This window comes from Pungitius pungitius, chromosome 7, assembly GCF_949316345.1.
Source record: "Pungitius pungitius chromosome 7, fPunPun2.1, whole genome shotgun sequence".
NCBI classification, from domain to species: domain Eukaryota; kingdom Metazoa; phylum Chordata; class Actinopteri; order Perciformes; family Gasterosteidae; genus Pungitius; species Pungitius pungitius.
Window position 1 is genome coordinate 20291307 of NC_084906.1, and position 17867 is coordinate 20309173.

Below are 17867 nucleotides of genomic sequence, written 5' to 3' on the forward strand. Positions count from 1 at the left end.
CCCGGCGCATCTCACCGAGAGCAGGAAAGGGTGTTTGTCGAGGCTGGAAGGGGCGTGGCCAGCGCGCGCCTCGGCCTCCCACACGCGCACATAACGCGCCGCGGCTGCGCTCCGGCGCTCACTACGCGCCGCCGACCCCTCCAGAGAAGCAGCTAGCCGGCCAGCTAGCCCCGCGTCCCGGCGAAAGGAAATGAAGAGGAGGTTACATAAGAAATACTTGGTTGTGATCCTGGCATACTCGGCTCTGCTGCTGCTGGTCCCCTACGTGCTGGACTACCGGGACAAATCCGTGCAGCGCGCCGAGCAGAAGCTGCCGCAGCAACAGCCGCGATGCCCGGACCTGGAGAACTCCGTGGCGCTGCTGTGGGATAACGGTTACCGGGTTAACGGCAGCGACGCGGCGCAGCCCGCCGGCAACCGGAGCCAGTCGCGGGTCCACATCTACCTGCACGCCACCTGGAGGACCGGCTCCTCGTTCCTGGGGGAGTTGTTCAACCAGCACCCCGACGCGTTCTACCTGTACGAGCCGATGTGGCACATCTGGCAGGCTCTGTACCCGGGGGACGCGGGCAGCCTGCAGGGCGCGGTGCGCGACATGATGAACAGCCTGTACCGCTGCGACTTCTCCGTCCTCAAGCTGTACGCCGGCTCGCAGAACATCACCACGTCCTTCATCTTCGGCTGGAAGATGAACAAGGTGATCTGCTCGGAGCCGCTGTGCGACGCGCACCGGCGCCACGACATCGGGCTGGTGAAGGAGGACCGCTGCGCCAAGTGCCCGAAGCGGGACATCAGGGAGCTGGAGAGGGAGTGCAAGAAGTACCCGGTGATGGTGATCAAAGGGGTGCGCGTGTTGGACCTGAACACGCTGGTGCCTCTGATGAGGGACCCCGAGATAAACCTCCAGGTCGTCCAGCTCTTCAGGGACCCGAGGGCCGTGCACAACTCCCGGCTCAAGTCCAAGCAGGCCCTGGTGAAGGAGAGCATCCAGGTGCTGCGCAGCAAGAAGCAGACCGACAAGTACAAGCGGCTCCTCGTCCCGAACAACCGGGTGAACCGGGCCGAGAGCTACGTCTCCAGCGCCATGGAGCTCATCTGCGACAACTGGCTCGGGGACATGATGCTGGTGGCCAACGCGCCTCCCTGGCTGAGGAGGAACTACCTGCGGGTCCGCTACGAGGACCTGGTGCTGCACCCGATGGAGGAGCTCCAGAGGCTGCTCCGCTTCTCCAACCTCACCACCTCCGCGGCCCTGGAGAAGTTCGCGCTGAACATGACGCACGGCCAGGGTTACTCCTCGGACAGGCCGTTCCTCATTTCGTCCAGGGACGCCAAGGGGGCGATATACGCCTGGAGGGAGAGGCTCAGCGTGGAGCAGATCCACCAGGTGGAGGCCTACTGCAGCGAGGTCATGAGGCAGCTCGGGTACGGGAGGAACCACGTGGACAAAAGCCCGTGAGGACGCGCCGGTTAAACTAAAAACCACCCTCCAGGCCCCGCTGCTGACCTTTGACCCCCCACCACCCTCTCACTGAGGCAAATTGGAAACGTGTGGACTGTAGCGTTTCTCTGTGAGGTTGCGTGTGTGTGTGTGCGCGTGTGCAGTAAATGAGCTCAAGGTGTGAAACTGGCGGCCTGGTGTTCACACCGACGGCACCAGTTTCAGGACTGTTGACAAAACACTGCAGACGCATTGACGCCATTAACGCGGCTGGGTGGCATCATTTCATTTGATTTAATACGGTTTCGCTCACAGTGCTTTATACATTTTTTTTTTTTAACGGAAGAAAGCGACAGTGAACTCTGCTCGTAGATAACGGCTCGATCTGTTAATGTGTCCGTGTTTTATTTCCTCCCATTAAAGGGAGCTAATTTATTTGGATGCTCCTCCAGAAGCAGGTTGACTCCACTAACCGATGTCTAATGTCCACCAGAGCGAGCGGATCCTTCCTCAATAACCGGCTGATGCTGGTTAATAGAGGCTTCATTGTTTTCCTCCCTGGCTGAGCCCTCACATGGGGGGGGGGGGTGCTGGCAGTAAGTCTCCGGACCTCAGACGCCGCTGCGCTGAGAAGGGGGTCATTGTCCCCCGGCGAGTCACCAGCAGCTGGGCGCCGAGCAGAAACCGGGTGGCGCCACCCGGAGTCCATGCACGCGGCCGGGTCGCCGGGCGCGGGCCCAACGCGTCCCTCGGCCAACGACCACGAAGAGGCCCCCGCGCCGCCCCTCGGCCAACGACCACGAAGAGGCCCCCGCGCCGCGGCCTGCTGGGCTGCAGATGGAGGTCGTTTAATCCCGTTCAAGTGACCTCCTGCTCTGTTATGTTTAACTCTTCTTACAATCCTCCTCCTCCCTCTCTTCCTACGCCAGGGGGGGGGGTGGGACATGAAAACGAGCAGCTGGAATGTGCTCTTATCAGCCTGGCGGGGGGGGGGGCGACGGAGCAGAACGATGCCGAGAGGAAGAGGAGAGCAGCTTACAGCGTGTTTTAATACCAGCAGGACGCCGCGGGGACACGAGAGACGGGCCTCCGTCCTTCTGTCCGGGTTGTTAGTAGCACTGATCCCTCCTCGCTGCCAGACGGGGCCCGACACGGGTTCTTCCTGGGGAGGGCAAACCCCCCCCCCCTCTCTGGCCCCTCAGGAATCCCGAGCAGCTGCAGCCCCCCTCTCAGGCGGGTGTGAAGTGCCCCCACAGACCAGAGCCGCCGGTTTATTGGCTTGCTGTTTGTGATCAGTAGCAGCTGGTTTGTGTTCATATTTTGCTTTTCTTGATCTTTAAAATGCTGCGACGTCCTCCAGCATCAAAGTGTTCAACTTTAGAAGTTGGTTTTGTAATCATCGATGTGGGGAAAAAAACCTGAAGCTCTGCACAATAAAGTGTCACCGGTGATGTCTAGAAGTGGGTCTGTGTCAAGTTCTTCTCCAGAGCGTCTAGTATCTAGAACACGTTCACCTCTCGATCAATGATTCCGTGCTTTTAGATTTACCAAAGTCACACATTAACAAACGGGACGCTGCAGCAGCTCCAGTGTGACATTAAAGGGTCATCTTTGATCATAAATACCAGGAGGCACATCATGAATTCAATGATTTTTTTTTTTATTCACACGTTGACATGCAGAACATGGCGGGTAGAACCAGGCAGCCGGTTGCCGTGGGCAACAGCAGGTGCAGATATTAGCAGTGGAGCCATGTCATTTTCTGTCATTAGTCCCTGAAGGCCACACGGGGGGCTACGCTCCTTTCTGCTGAATCATCGCCGTGCTCAGGTCCCCAAAATACTTTTCGTCTGTGCTTTTATGGAGAAGTTTCCCACAGCCAGGATTTTATGTACAGAAAAAAAAAAGAAGTTCCAGTTCTGTTTTTTTAGTGTCACTCTCGGTTGAGACCGGAAGAGTTCTTTAAATGCGTCACACAGCTCTCCCCAAAATGAGCCTCCGAGCCATTCAGTGGGGCAACAGCGGCCGGATTGACCCCCCCCCCCCCCCCCAGCGAGCCATAACAAATAACAAGAACTTCTCCTGTTACACAACCCTGCCTCCTCACACCTTGTGTCCTCGTTACATAACTGCAGAGGAGGAGACGCTGTTCGCTGAATTTAAAAAGAAGAAGAAGAACGGGGGGGGGGGGGGGGGGGGGGGGGAAAGCCGTCCATTTACTTTGAATGAGAGTTGCAGGCTCTGGGACAACAGGAGGGACATGTGTCCCCCGAAGGACTCGTTCAGGGGGTTAATGAGACAGACGCTTTCCAACATTCGTATTTAGGTTCATTTACAGGATAAATGTCGCCGTTTAAGAGAATAAACAGTTTGGTATCAGTGGCTCTTTATTTAGGATTTTGAGTTTGACCTTTGATTGAAAGAGGAGACTCCTCCCCCCTCCCCCCCTCCCCCCCCCCCCCCTCCTACCACACCATGATTTCTTGCATTAAGGCAATTATCTGTACTGCAAGTTTTTCTTTTTTCAATGTGCAAATGAGTCGTTATCGGACGGTAACTTTTGTTGAACTTATATACGTTGTATAAGTTTTACAAAATCTATCCATGCAAATCTTGGTCCAGCGTCTCATGAAGGTAAAAACAGAACTAAAGCGGTTCGTCCTCAAGTTCACTTTGCAAACTTTTTTTCTTTTTTTTTTTACTTTGGACTACATGTTGGAAATAAAAAGCAATTGAAGAAATTTCTATTTTATAACATTTTAAGAAGTGTTAATAATAAAAAAAAAAAAAAAAACATAAGATGCAGCCCAACAAAAATAAATGCTCATTTGCTTTTTCTACCAGTGGACCAGGATTCATGTGGTCCACATCATGACGTTTGTGTGAAAAACACTGCAGCAGGTGGACAAAAGACCACGTGCACGCGCACATGCACAAAGACGCCGCTTGGTAACGGCCACGGGACGCTCCGAAGGCAGCGCACCCCCCACGTAGAGAGAGAGGAACAAAGCTTGTCATTGTGCCTATTTACATGCTCACATTCTTCACCCAGCGGAGACACATTCACTGTACAATACCACACGCGCACACACGCACACGCACACACACGCACGCACGCACACGCACACACACGCACACACACGCACACACACGCACACACACGCACACACACGCACACACACGCACACACACGCACACACACGCACACACACGCACACACACGCACACACACACACACACACACACACACACACACACACACACACAGATCTGTGGTTGGATCTGTAAACTATTAAAGCCTCTAGATGAGATTGTGAAGAAGCAGCTCGCTGGTGAACTCTGGGCGACGTGAGGTCGCGTCACGAGAGAAACACTTCCCGACCTCCTGACCTCGCGTCCAGTTGAAAACGAGCCGCAGTGGACGTCTGACGTCCTGCATCACGAAGGCGTCCCCCGTGTCTTCCTGACCCGATCGGTCCAACTGAACAGAGGACAAACGTCTCCAGCTGCGTGACGGGGATGGAACGCCTCCTTGAGTTCTCTGAAGGGCCTGGACGCTCTGACCCTGCAGGATGTGCGAGGGGGCGAGGCGCTCTCAGAGGTCAAAGGGCGGGTGAGGGGGTGAGGGGTGAGGGGGGGGGGCGGTCAGATGTGGTCCTCGATGGGGAAAACCAGGCGCGTGCCTCGGCTCAGCAGCTCCTGCTCGCGGGAGTCCAGCTCGCGCTCCAGCGCCTCCTCCGAGGTGCTGCCGCTCCGCTTCCCGTTGGCGCTCCAGCCCGAGACGCCGGCCGCGTCCCCCGGCGCCGGACGCCCCGTTGGCCGTGACCGAGGTGTCCCCGAACGCGAAGGTGAGGTCGCCGTCGTTTCGGAAGATTTCCGAGTTGAGGTCCCTCAGCTGGTCCTGAAAAAGTAAAAAAAATAAAAATAAAGGCAGTGGGACATGAGGGGGACACTAAAAGGCTCATAAGGGACACGGAGTGAGGGACACACACTGCATGCTGGGTAATTAATGAACAGCTCTGAGGTTCATGAGGTTCTCAGTCTCTGATAGACTGAAAAATCAATAGTGTGCTCTCATGTCCCGGGGGGGGGGAGGACAGGGGGGGGGGGGGGGGTGGGGGGGTGACAACAACAACGAAGCGATGACATAACGCAGACTCTCCAACAATCATCCTCCAGGCGAAGTAAAGGATAATAAATCCAATCCATCAGCTGTTTACGTTGACTTTGAGGAGCCGAAAGTGAAAATGATGAGTCATTTCTGTTTACTGACTAGAGCGCGCAGCACGTACCGATCCGCAGACCCCCCCCCCCCCCCCCCCGACGCACCGATGACTCAGTGACTGAGCCACAGCCTGGTCTAAAACAGTCAAACTGTGACCTCGTGACCTCGAAAGCAAGCGTGGGTCTGACGAGCGGAACCACGAGTGCAAGTCGACGAGGACCGGATGCTTCCGTGGAGGTGTGCAGCGCAGAGCACAGCGCCTTCCTTCCTTCCTGCCGCCAAGCGTTAAAGGACGAGGGGGACGAGGGGGACGGGGGGGACGCTACAGTCCCGGCGCGACGGCCTTCATGCCGAGTGGATTCACGGTTACAACCACGTGGTTACGTTACAGCGGCGCATCACGTAGACGCCGAATGCAACGCGTTAGAAACCTTCTGAAGCAGAAGAAGGCGGAGTCTGTGATTCATGTCAAATAGAAGCTTCCAGAAAACCACGTTTCAAAGCTCCGTCTGTTTGTGGAACGTTTTCATTCCCTCGTTTCACAACGTTTAGAAGCGAGGAGGCAGCAGACAAGGAGCTTTGTTTAATCCCGTCTCTCTCTCTCTCTCTCTCCCCCCCCCCCCACCGGACGGCCCCCATTATCTGAGCAACATTCGAAATTCAGACGCCAGGGAGGGAAAAAAAAAGAAAAAGCAGTTTGTAGATAAGAAGGCCTGCTTTGTACCAATTTGCGATAATAAAAAACGACAGTGAAGGCCTTTCTGAAGGAGGATAAAATGTCTCAGAAACAGAGTCTCTGTCTCTCTGCTTCGGAGTGTTCACAGAACGAGGCTCGGCTCCACTTTGGGGGGGCACTCACCTCGTAGGCCCGGTGGCTGGTCAGGCAGCTGGCCAGCGGGCCGCAGCAGGCCGGCAGCGTGGAGGTGAGGGGGGGCCCGCTGTGGGTCAGGATGGGCTTCAGGTAACTGGCTCGCTGAGGAAAAAAAACGGCTCGGCGTCCGTTAGCGTCCGTTAGCGTCTGTTAGCGTCTGTTAGCGTCTGTTAGCGTCTGTTAGCGGAGGTCCAGCAATGAGGGACCAAACGACACCGGGTCGAGTCCCCATTCACACTTTGTGCCTCGTTTAAACCATTTAGAAGCATTTCTTCTTCTTCTAATTTGTATCTATTTCACTCTTTCTTCCAATCACAAAATACAACAGTAAATTGTTTTATATCTGAATGCACATAAATACACGTGAAATAACATCAGTACAAATATTTGAGAGAATACTTAACTTATTTAAAGGCTAATAGCTTTTATGTTTATTCTTTCCTGTTTTTGTTTTTCTCTTGCTGTCCATCTTTCTGCTCCATTTATTATTATTATTTCATTTATTATGAATCAAGCCTTTTATTGGCCAGGCAGCGAGCGCTTCCTCCTGCAGCAAAAAGCCATAAAAAGCCTTTCAAAAGGAAGAATTATGCTCCAATAACGGCGAGGACGTCTGCTGGCCGGGCGCATCCGGAGGTCAAAGTCGCCCTGGTCGCGCCCCCCCCCCCCCCCCCCCCCCCCCCCTCCCCTCCCCCGCCAGCAGGCTGCACTGCATTCTGGGAACAACCCCCCCCCCCCTGAACGCCCAGCTCGGGCTTCAACAGGGAGCCAACAGAGCGGCGTGAAGGATACTTGTGGTCGAAGGTGTACCAGAGCCTGAAGAGCCACGCGCTCTCCTGCTTGGTCCTGCTCAGTCCTTCAGCCTCGGAGCCCTCCTGGAGACACACACACACACACACACACACACACACACACACACACACACACACACACACACACACACACACACACACACACACACACACACACACACACACACACACACACACACACACACACACACACACACACAGCTCTGGTGAAGCTCCACCCGGTTCTCACTTTCGTTTTTATCGCTCTGAAGGACCCGAGTCACATTTTAAACCGACACACAGAGGTCATTTCAGTAGTGAGTGAGGCGCTCACCCCCTGCAGGACCTGGAAGCTGTCTGCACTGGGCTGCTGGTCCTGGTCGGGATCCACGCCCACCCTGAAACACACAAAAGGAAATGTCAAACCTGTGTGAAGTCGCAGGGCTCCACTCGGTGCTTCGTGTTTTTTTTTTTTCTTCTTGTTTTTTTTTTTCAGCCCCTCGCGTGTCAGTCGTTTCCTTTCCTCGTGACCTTTGCTCTTCTTTCACGTACAGAGTTCATCTGATTTTGTGGCTCCTGTAGATTTGTTCCTGTGCGTTTCACGAGTCCTTTTTAAAGCAAAGTGCTGCAGGCTCCACCTCTGCGTGGCTGAAAATGACTTCAAATTAGCGTTTAATCCGAAACAGATCTGGATCAACAGGAACTAAAAAAAAAGGATATTACTCTAGTTTGTATATTTAAGTGTAAAAAAAAAATGTGAAAACACCAAACCACATTTGTATAAAACAAGCGAGGTTTTCACTGGCTGTGGAATTCTCCCTCAGGTGACCATCATGTGATCTGTGTGATGCCTTTTTGTGTGTAAAAAAAACTCAACTAAAGACATATTCATTCAGCGGAGAAGTATAAGCGAAACAAAACTCTCAGTGATTCGAGTCTTTCCATCAACAACGTTTCAGTAAATAGTTTAAATTGTAAAAGAAGACAGGGACCCGGGGGGGGGGGGGGGAACAGACAGACCCGGTCTCCTTCTTCGCGCTAAGCTAAGCTAAGCTAACGAGCAGTCGAGTCATTTAAATGAGACCGCGGCCCTTCTATTCAGTCTGCTGGACATAATTCTTCCCCCCCCCCCCCCCTCTTTGTCTCTGACAAACAGGCGAGTAAACTCGACACAAACAGGTCATTAAATCTTTTAATTCACTTAAGCTCTGATCCGAGGCCTCTGATCAGAACCCACAGCCAGACAGCGAGGAAGGATCGGAGCAAACTGTGCAATTGTCCTCTGATGAGAAGATCTCATACGTCCAGCTGAGTGGCCTGTAATCCTAATCCTGAGAACACCCCCCCCCCCCCCCCCCAGCCTAAACCCATGAAATATTCCTCACAAGCACTTTTCAAAAACATTTTGGCACAGCGGCTCTCGTTCTCAGCCTCAACTTCCTCTTTTTTGTTTTTGTTGACGCACACACACACACACACACACACACACACTGTTCAGCAGCGAGTCCTCGAGCCGCTGCAGATCCGTGACGCACTGAAATAGAACTCGAGTGTCTATTTTGGTTTTATTCTGGCACTAACGGTCCCATTTAAATGACCCCCGGCAACGTTCTTAAAGGCACAGTCCGGGGAAACAATCAATCAATCAATCAATATCAGTTCAGGTGAACGGTGTATTGAGATTTCTTCATCTTTATCTCGATGTCAGTCAGGGAAAAGCCCAAAAACCAAGATCTCAACCATGTCTTGGTTTATGGGACGTTAGCGTTTGGATGTCGCCATCTTGGTTTTTGGGAACGTCTTGGTTTTCAAAGTCGTTTTCATCCGTTAGATAAAAGCCTCTCATGAGCGTTTTTCATGATAAATGTCGTTAAATAGCGGATCAGTGCAAGAACTAAGAACTACAACATGTTTTCTGCTGCCGTGTAACAAAACACATGTAATATCTATCAGAGGGCGACACGGCCCGGTTACCACGGCAACGTGGAGTTGAAAGGGAGGGGAAAGAGGGAGTGAGGGGGGGGGGGGGGCAGTTTCCTCTGGGTCCGAGGAGGCGTTACTCATATTAAACAGAGCCCGTTGTGCTCGGGGGGGCCGCTGGCCCACATCACCACGTAATCCGCTTTATGGCGACAAATGGAGGCTCCCCCCCAGTGCATCATGGTCCCCGAGAGGAGCCTCCACGGGGCCCGGGACTTCAGAATGAGGATAAATGGACTCAATGCGGGATTTAAAATGGGCATTTTGAATGTAAATAAGGTACCGGAGGGAACGAAAGCACCGGAGGAGGCGATTAAAAAGGCAGGGATAGTGTGCACTTCACTATTAAAAAAGGAGATAAATATGCATTTCCTTTTTTTGTGGGGGGGGGGTTGATTTCCATATGTATTAAATTAACGCTTTTGCTTTGGGCCTTTTGATTTGGTGTCTTCTAAATACAATGAAGGTTTGTTTATTGACTGGCTTCGTCCAACTGGCAGGACCAGAGAGATCCTCGGCGCCACCTGCTGGACGACATCTCATCTCCTCGTAGTGGAACCAACGAGAAACAAAACGGTGGACATCGATCCTCCCGCCTCTCGTCACCATGGTTACCTGCTGCTCCACAAACAGCACCGGTGCACATTGATGCACTAAAAAAAAAAAATTATTTTAAGAAATGCTTCCCAACATAAAAAGCATTAATTAAAAACGTAGTTTGACGGACCAGAGACACGTTTCCATGACAACGTCATTTTCAGTTCCTTGATTGTGTTTTGGAGGGATACGACCTTAAAATGACAATTTGATAAAGTACAAAGAGTGGTCTCACTCCTTCGAGGATCACAAACATCTCAGATGTTGAAGGTCGTTCTGGAAGCTTCTTTCCTCCAAATATGCTCATTCAATCCGTGACATCACACGCCTGATTCATTTAGATAAAAGAGGTCAAAAGTCAAAACGTTGCCCCTCGTCCGACGTTCAAACGAGTTCGAATCTCGAGACGAGACGCCCGGTTCTCACGTCACCTGATGTGTAGCCATGACAACATGGGCGTGGTCCCGCCGCCGAACACCCAGACGGTGAAGAAGACGATGAGCAGCGTGGTGGTGAACATCATCTGGCGGGCGTAGGTGGCCGTGTCCCGGATGGCCAGGGCGAACGCCATCGCCCCTCGCAGACCTGCGGGGAGGAGGCACCACGCTCAGACAATCAGCCAATCACGTCGCAGCAAGGGGGAGGGGTTAGGAGACCCGCGCACCTGCGAACATCATCATGTGCTGGAAGTTCCCTTTGATCTTGTGCCTCCGGCCGAGGTTGAGCAGGAAGGACAGCGGGTAGATGTTGAACGCTCGCCCAATGAATATGGCGGTCTGAGCGGCGAGGTCAAGACAACGACTGCATCGAAGAATCGCAAAAAAACTAACAAAATAAAAGCAAAAAAACCTCTGCAGAGAGACACACTGTGAAGGATACAAAAGCCCCGATGATGAAGATGGGGCTGAAAATGTGATTCTGGAAGGTGAAGAGGGCCAAACCCATGTAGGAGAAGATGAAGTTCTCAGCCAGGAAGTGGAGGACCTCGAACAGCTGCATTGAGACGCATCATCATCAATTCAACAAGGAAAAATGCTCAGGAGGGTCAGAGGGTTTCCCACAATGCACTGCTTTGACGGTTTTAAGGGCAAACAACAAATGGAAAGAAGAAGAAGCAGAAGAAGAGGTCATCATTTCTGTTTTAAGGGGAGACAATAGAGGTGAACTAGATTTCACCATTAAGACGATTAAAAGTGTTCTATAAATGTGATGCGAATGCTCAGAGGATGTAAATCCCCTCATGGGACAAAGCCAGGTTCACCAGTTTCCTGTTGGTCCCTGAACGCATCGCGCTGCTTGTTGTCTACGTGCTAATCTGAACCGGGTCCGATTAAGGTCACAGCGGGCCGGCCGTCAGAGCCATCTGGGCGGGGGGGGGGGGGGGGGGGGGCGGGGCGGGGGGGGGTTGTTACCTGCTTGGTGCGCGTGTTGGACTCTGCAGACAGGTTGTTGTGGGTGTAGTGAGCCTGCGTGATGCCACAGAACAGCACGGCCACGACGCCTGCATCCGGGAACAAGTTAATTAGCTATTAGTCCATTATGGCGTGACGTTATAATCCGAGTTTGAGTCCACTGAGCCGATCACAAACAAAGTTATTCACCAGTAAAAAAAAAACCATCTTTATAGGTTTTCATTTGGAAGACCGTCGTTTTCTTTTGGGACATTTTGAAAGAAAACATTCAATATCATGAAATACTTAACAGGAAGGGAGGTGTAATAAAAGATGCAACCTGAGGTGCATTGTGGGAAATGTACTCTCTGGTGTTTTTGTAGTTTGGGCACAAAGTAGTGTAAAGATGTTTTTTTTTTTTTACCATTTTCATGATCCGTCTCTTGTTAATTTTTTTCTTTAAATAATGTTGTTGAGAAGAAAAAAGGCCCATCAACTAACAAATGTAAAAATATTGTAAATCCAAAAGAAGACTTGGTGTGGAAAATAATTAACTGAATAAAGGTTTGTCAGTAATATCCGAAATTGTGGGAAAATGTCGGACACAACTAAAATTGACAAAAGAATGTCACAACGACGTGTGAAAGTATGTGCAAAATGTCTGAAAAAAATGTAGGAATCTTCCCTAAAAAATATGAATATATATCTAAAATGTATGTGAAAGAATATGAGCCAAAGATCTGAAAATGTGTATCTCAAAGTATCTGAAATGTTCTTTTTTTTAAATGCAAACACATTAATCCAATAAAGATGCAAAACAGACTTTTGAAAAAGGTGAAGTGGAAGTCGCTGAACACACTTCACCTCACTTCTCTACTCGCCTGTGAAGCCGCAGGCTTCGGCCAGCAGGAAGGTGCTCCAGGACATGAGGAAGAAGAGCGCCGTCTCCAGCAGCGGGAAGCAGTGCAGTTTGGTGAACTTGGTGACGTGGAGGCGGAGTTAAAGGCACCAACGCAGTTTGGAATTAAGGCCACTTCTCACGTGAGGTTCCACGTAGGACGGGAAAAGGATATGAGAGCGGTGACGACCGCCGTGGCGGCGCCCATCACGAAGGAGCCGCTGAAAATGCCCAGGAAGACCCCCACCGACTTGAAAAAGGCCGCGGCGTCGAACACGTGTGTGTTTGCTGCGCTGGGCTGGTACGCAACGATCGACCTGAAACACAACGACAACATCATCAGAACCAAAAAAAAAAAAGGACTTTCAGAAAGTTAAAACCCTTTAAATAGCAGTTTGATTACATGGAGCCACGTTAAACACAGCAGTGCCCCCATAATACAGGAGTGATGCCCCTAGTGGACACCAGGAGGATTACATGTAATACCTCCATAATACAGGAGTGATGCCCCTAGTGGACACCAGGAGAATTACATGTATTACCTCCATAATACAGGAGTGATGCCCCTAGTGGACACCAGGAGAATTACATGTATTACCTCCATGGCTCAGGAGTGATGCCCCTAGTGGACACCAGGAGAATTACATGTATTACCTCATTAAATCAGTTGAGACGCTCTACATGTAATGATGAAAATTGAGGGTTAAACGGGATCCAAATGGAATGTTTTGGCACCCTAGAAGGTGATTTGTAAGATTTCCAGCAAAGGGTAGCAGAGTTGATAAACACTTCACTGTTTGAACACCAACATCAGAGGTCAGAAGCCACGCTGACGCCTTCATCTGCCGACGGAGGAAGCAAAAAGCTGTGACTCACGATGAGAGGACGATGGCCACCGCGTCGTTCATCACGCTTTCGCCAAACAGCAGAGCGTAGAGGTCCCCGTCAGCGTGGAGGTCATTGAAGATGGCCAACACCGTCACTACACACATTGAAAGAAGAAGTCCTTGTTAGTTCCTCCCTCCAGGGAAATGACCTGCTGACTTTAGCTCACGTACCCGGGTCCGTGGCCGAGAGGATGGCCCCGAAGAAAAGGCAGTCTGTGTAGTAGAACTTGTCGGTCAGCTGACCGACCATCTGCATGAGTTTGACCACACCGTACATCAGATTCCTGCAGAGAGACGGGTAGGTGGGACAGACAGGTGGGACGGACAGGTGGGACGGACAGGTGAAAGAGAGCATCCATCATTAAAGGTGGGGTTTTTGTTGATTTTCTTATTTTACTCCCGACGGAAATCAATGAAACGACAGCTTGGGGGAAAAAAATAGGAACGACTTTGATTCAGTGGATCACCTGTCTGTCTACCCACCTGTAGTAGTGATAAATAGTCTACATACCATGGGGGGGGGGTGTCTTCAGAGGACTGAAGGATATACTTTCAGCTTTAAAGACGTGGAGATTTTCTGTTTACATTTAGAGACTAAGTTGCTTAATACTTTATGGCAAGGCTCAGTGCGTAGGTGTACGTTTATCGGGTCCTTTTGGTTTATTTTTAAGGTCACCCGGGCCACCTTTAAAGCGTCAAACAGGAAGTAAACGCTCACCCGATGACAAAGCATGAGATGGCGGTGCCAAGAAACGCATAAGTGATGATGGAGCCCAGATTCCTGAAGAAGTGTCTCTGGAAGAGCAAAAAAAAAAAGAAGAACAGAATAAGAGAAGCAAGAAGTCTCACACTGAACTCTTTTACAGCAGGTCCCTGAAGGCCACACGGTCAAACAGGAAAGGAAACGCAAACACGCTGCTCCTCCGGGTCCCAGTATCTCACACAAATAATCTCCATTCCAGCAGCAGAGACGCCCGCCCCGCGCATCACATCGGACCCACGCGCCCTGACCAGCGCCTCACCTTCTTCAGACTGTAGCCGGCGTGGAAAATAATCGGCGGCAGCAGAATGTTGAAGAACACCTCGGGGTCAAAGGTCACCTGGAAAAGAAATGATGAGATGATTCACTCAGGGGTTGTCGGGGCGGCAGCGTGGTACGAATGCATCAAACCCGAGGCGGCACCTTGCGCAGCATGTCGTTCTGCTCCACGTTGTGGATCTCCCTGGAGTTGATCTCCCCCTTGAGGGTGTACTCGAAGAACTTGCCGCTGACGTTGAGCAGCACGGTGCTGACGGGCCCCTCCTTCAGCGAGCAGCTGGGGGGCGTCTTGTTGTGGTAGCTGGTGGCCGGGATGCCGTACCGCAGGACGACGCCCACCAGCAGGCCTGGGGAGACCGGAGGGGGGGAGGGGGGGGGGGGGGGGGGGGGGGTCGGCTGAGCTCCAAGGTTCACGACTCGCGGCTCGAAGGCGCCTTCGAGCCGCGGGCCGCGCGAGGGGGAGCGGACGCCGCGCCGCGGGGCGCCGCACGCCACATGCGGAATCAAACCGACCACAATCACGTCTCAGTCGCTCGCTAAACTTTAGGTTCTTTCCAGGCGGAGGGAGGTTCTATGTGGGGGTTTTCTTAATAGGAAGCACCATAAAAGCAAAATGAGAATCTTCTTCTAAGCCGACACCATGAACTTGATTCACTCCATTTGCCTCAATAATAATAATAATAATAATAATGTTTTGTCTTGTGCAGAATCGGCTCGTTCCCCTTTAAATTGCTTTAAAGCGAGTTCATTCCACATCTTTATAATCGAGTGGAACAAAGAAGCTGTTCTGTGCTGTGGTCGGATCCCGTTTTTCAAAACAAGCAAATAAACGAAACACGCGAGCGGAGTTCACTCTGTGACTGTAGTCCGACCCCTCCGTGTCACCTCTGTGGTTAATGAATGACTCGGAAGGTGCTCCGGGAAACTTCATTACGGCTCAGCTGTGTAATCGCTGACTGAGGTCACATGACCAAAACGGTCAACGCGTCGCAAAAAGCTCTGTGGATTATCTTCAGGAGACATCGCTGCTGGGTATGATTAGTTAAAGCCCCAAAGGGACTTTATGTAGTTTATCTGCATCAAAAAAAGCATCAGCGTTTCCTCAGTACTCCAAGAGTCCAAAAATATGTTTACCATCTCCCTGACACACACACACACACACACAGGCCTTCAGATCTGTGGTTGGGTCTGTAAACTATTAAAGCCTCTAGATATATATATATATATTCTCTCTAACTGGACCTAATTGAACTGTAATTGAATACCCCGGCAATATTTTATGCAATATTAATATTATCATTGCGTTTCTGTTTCCTAATAATGAGCATCGAACATCTCTATCCCTTAATTAACCAACACCAGCACGGTCGGATGCGACCTGCGGCCTGGCCGCTAGGGGCCGCCACATCCTGCGCAAGCGCCTTCAATCTGAAAATGCGCCAATGGGATGAAGGTTTATTTGGGGAAGAGCCGAACAAACATGGTGTTCACGTGAAGCGCATTCAGTCCGGGAAAAGAAAAAAAAAAGTGGAGCATTAGCACGCACGTACAAAAAAATCCGCGTTTAATACCGTTTTTAGAGTCTTCTAGTTGACCACTTGGAGTGAACCCTCCTGCCGAGGAGAGATAACGGAGCGGCTTCTGGAAACTCGTCTGCGGACCGGTTCTCGCGCAAAGCCTGCTGCGTGTGTCCGCGCTGCGGGTGCGCTGGTTTGCACGCGCGCGCAGCGTGTTTGTGTGTGCGCGTGTGCGTTTATTTGTTTTTTTGGATCAATTCACCGAGCGGCCCCTCACCGTAGATCATCGCCAGCCCGGTCTCGTGCAGGAAGCGCACCCTGCGGTGCTTGAAGAGCCAGATGGTGAGGATCGTTAAGGTCAGCAGCAGGATGAACGTCAGCAGGTTCACGCTGTCCTGTCGGTGACTTTCCTCAGCCTCCTTCTCCGTGGCGAGTTCTCCCATTCCGTCCTCCGCCTGCAGACCGGACGCCGCGCACGGTAGCATCCACATCGTCGTCACCGTCATCATTTTCCTCATCATCGTCGTCGTCGTCGTGGTCGAGTCGGAGGCTCCGCGCCGCTTCGGCGGCCGCGGCGCGTCCATTGGTGCAGGATGATGCTGCTGCTGCTGCTGGAGAGACACACACCGGCGGCTCTATGCCATGTCACTGCTGGAAGGAAGACGGGGGGGGGGGGGCGGGGAGGGTTGTGTGTGTGTGTGTGGGGGGGGGGGGGGGGTCCACACAGCTGAGCCCGAGCGAGGAAACGATGCACACCGTCCGCTGCAGGGTTCCACCTCTTAAAGGAACACTGCGCAGCGCGACGCGGGCAGGAGCGCAGGAGCGCTGCGTGTGTGGAGGAGACCACATCACAGGACGCCGCGTCACACCCCCGCTGCCCCTTCAATACATTTCAATACATTCAAATAATACAGCTTTCGTGTTTTCACCCGTCAAACCTGGAAGTTCCAGGTCAGCGGATGAGCATAATGTATTCATAACATTCATGAATTCAAAATTAAAATATTAAACATATTGTTTTTTTCAAATACTCAAAAAATGTGAACTGTTGAGATTATTAATTCCAAAACCTTTGTCCAGGAAAATGTGTCAGTAAAATGTGTTCTATGCTACTACATAGGTAGGCATATGTATGTAGTTGCTAATGATATCTAAAGCTGACAGGTAAATCAGGAGGTGCAACTGGGAAAGGAAACCATTAAACCATTTTTTTACACACTATGTTATGATTTTCATTTTTTACAAGGTAAGTATGACTTTTCTTTTGACAAACGAGAGGATAACTTTTTTATCGAGCTATGCCAAATTTAAAATAAATACATGATCAAAAGAACAACATTTTCCTAAATTATTGTAGCCGAGGGTTATGGTACGCCTATACTTGGTTTAATAAAAAAAAAAAACAACACGGCTCCGGTTCTGCGCCACGCCGGCCGCAACTTTATTTCTCGTCACTTTTTCCTCACAACACTGCACCCTTCCTCTACTTCCTCTCCTCCTTCACAATAAAATAACTTACACCGGAACAGGAGTGCAATAATAGCTTACATACCTCCCCACCCCCATAAAGAAACGTCCCCGTTTCTAAACCAAATTTGAACTGCTGCATACAACAGACAAACATGTCTTTATAACCCAACATCTAACAGTAACTAATATAACACATTATTCATCACCCACTGCAGAGCCTCCTGAAAACATGCAAAACTAATCTCAATGGATACCAGAAATTGCTGATACCCCATAGTGTTTGGACTGCATGTGCAGCTACCGCAATGAACACATGGCAATAAACATTTCCACTTGTATCACATTAACATCAGCTAGCGATACGTAACAAAGTCCCTTAAATATGCTGGCGGCTTCACAGCTCTATTTGAACGAGTCACAGTCCGTTGTGGGTTACCGTTGCCCGTAACCCATGTAGTCTCCATGCCAATAGTAACCCGAGGCTCCTCCCCTCCACCGCCCTCCTGGGACGCGTCGTCCTGCAGCGGAGGTGCTTGGTGAGGGAGAGCTGAGAAGCTACTGGAAGCACCAGCAGGCCGTGGCAAGGTATACGGTTTCAATCTGTCATAATGGACCACTTGCTCCGGTCCATGGAGATCCAGCAGACTGCCAATACGATAGATGAGTCCATGTTCTTCTTGAGAGTCCAACACAGTCAGGACTCTGTAGGGTCCCTTCCAGTGTGGAGCAAGTTTCAGACGGTCCTCGGTAGGATTATGCA

General features: G+C 51.1%; 2 protein-coding genes across 2 annotated transcripts; one reads left to right on the forward strand and one right to left on the reverse strand.

Moving 5' to 3' along the window:
* The first annotated feature begins 55 nt into the window (after positions 1-55).
* On the forward strand, positions 56-2200 carry chst7 (carbohydrate (N-acetylglucosamine 6-O) sulfotransferase 7). Its single transcript, XM_037469767.2, has one exon. The coding sequence runs from the start codon at positions 191-193 to the stop codon at positions 1457-1459; it is 1269 nt and encodes a 422-aa protein (XP_037325664.2). The 5' UTR covers positions 56-190; the 3' UTR covers positions 1460-2200.
* A 1869-nt stretch (positions 2201-4069) lies between these two features.
* Positions 4070-16300, reverse strand: slc9a7 (solute carrier family 9 member 7). Its single transcript, XM_037469766.2, is given in 17 exon segments — positions 4070-5234; positions 5236-5342; positions 6526-6631; positions 7330-7412; positions 7663-7726; positions 10337-10490; positions 10570-10681; positions 10785-10898; positions 11318-11406; positions 12178-12283; positions 12370-12511; positions 13071-13176; positions 13253-13365; positions 13800-13876; positions 14104-14181; positions 14265-14467; positions 15915-16300. Coding segments are annotated over 17 exon segments (2109 nt in total). The 5' UTR covers positions 16222-16300; the 3' UTR covers positions 4070-5086.
* Between the last annotated feature and the right edge of the window lie 1567 nt (positions 16301-17867).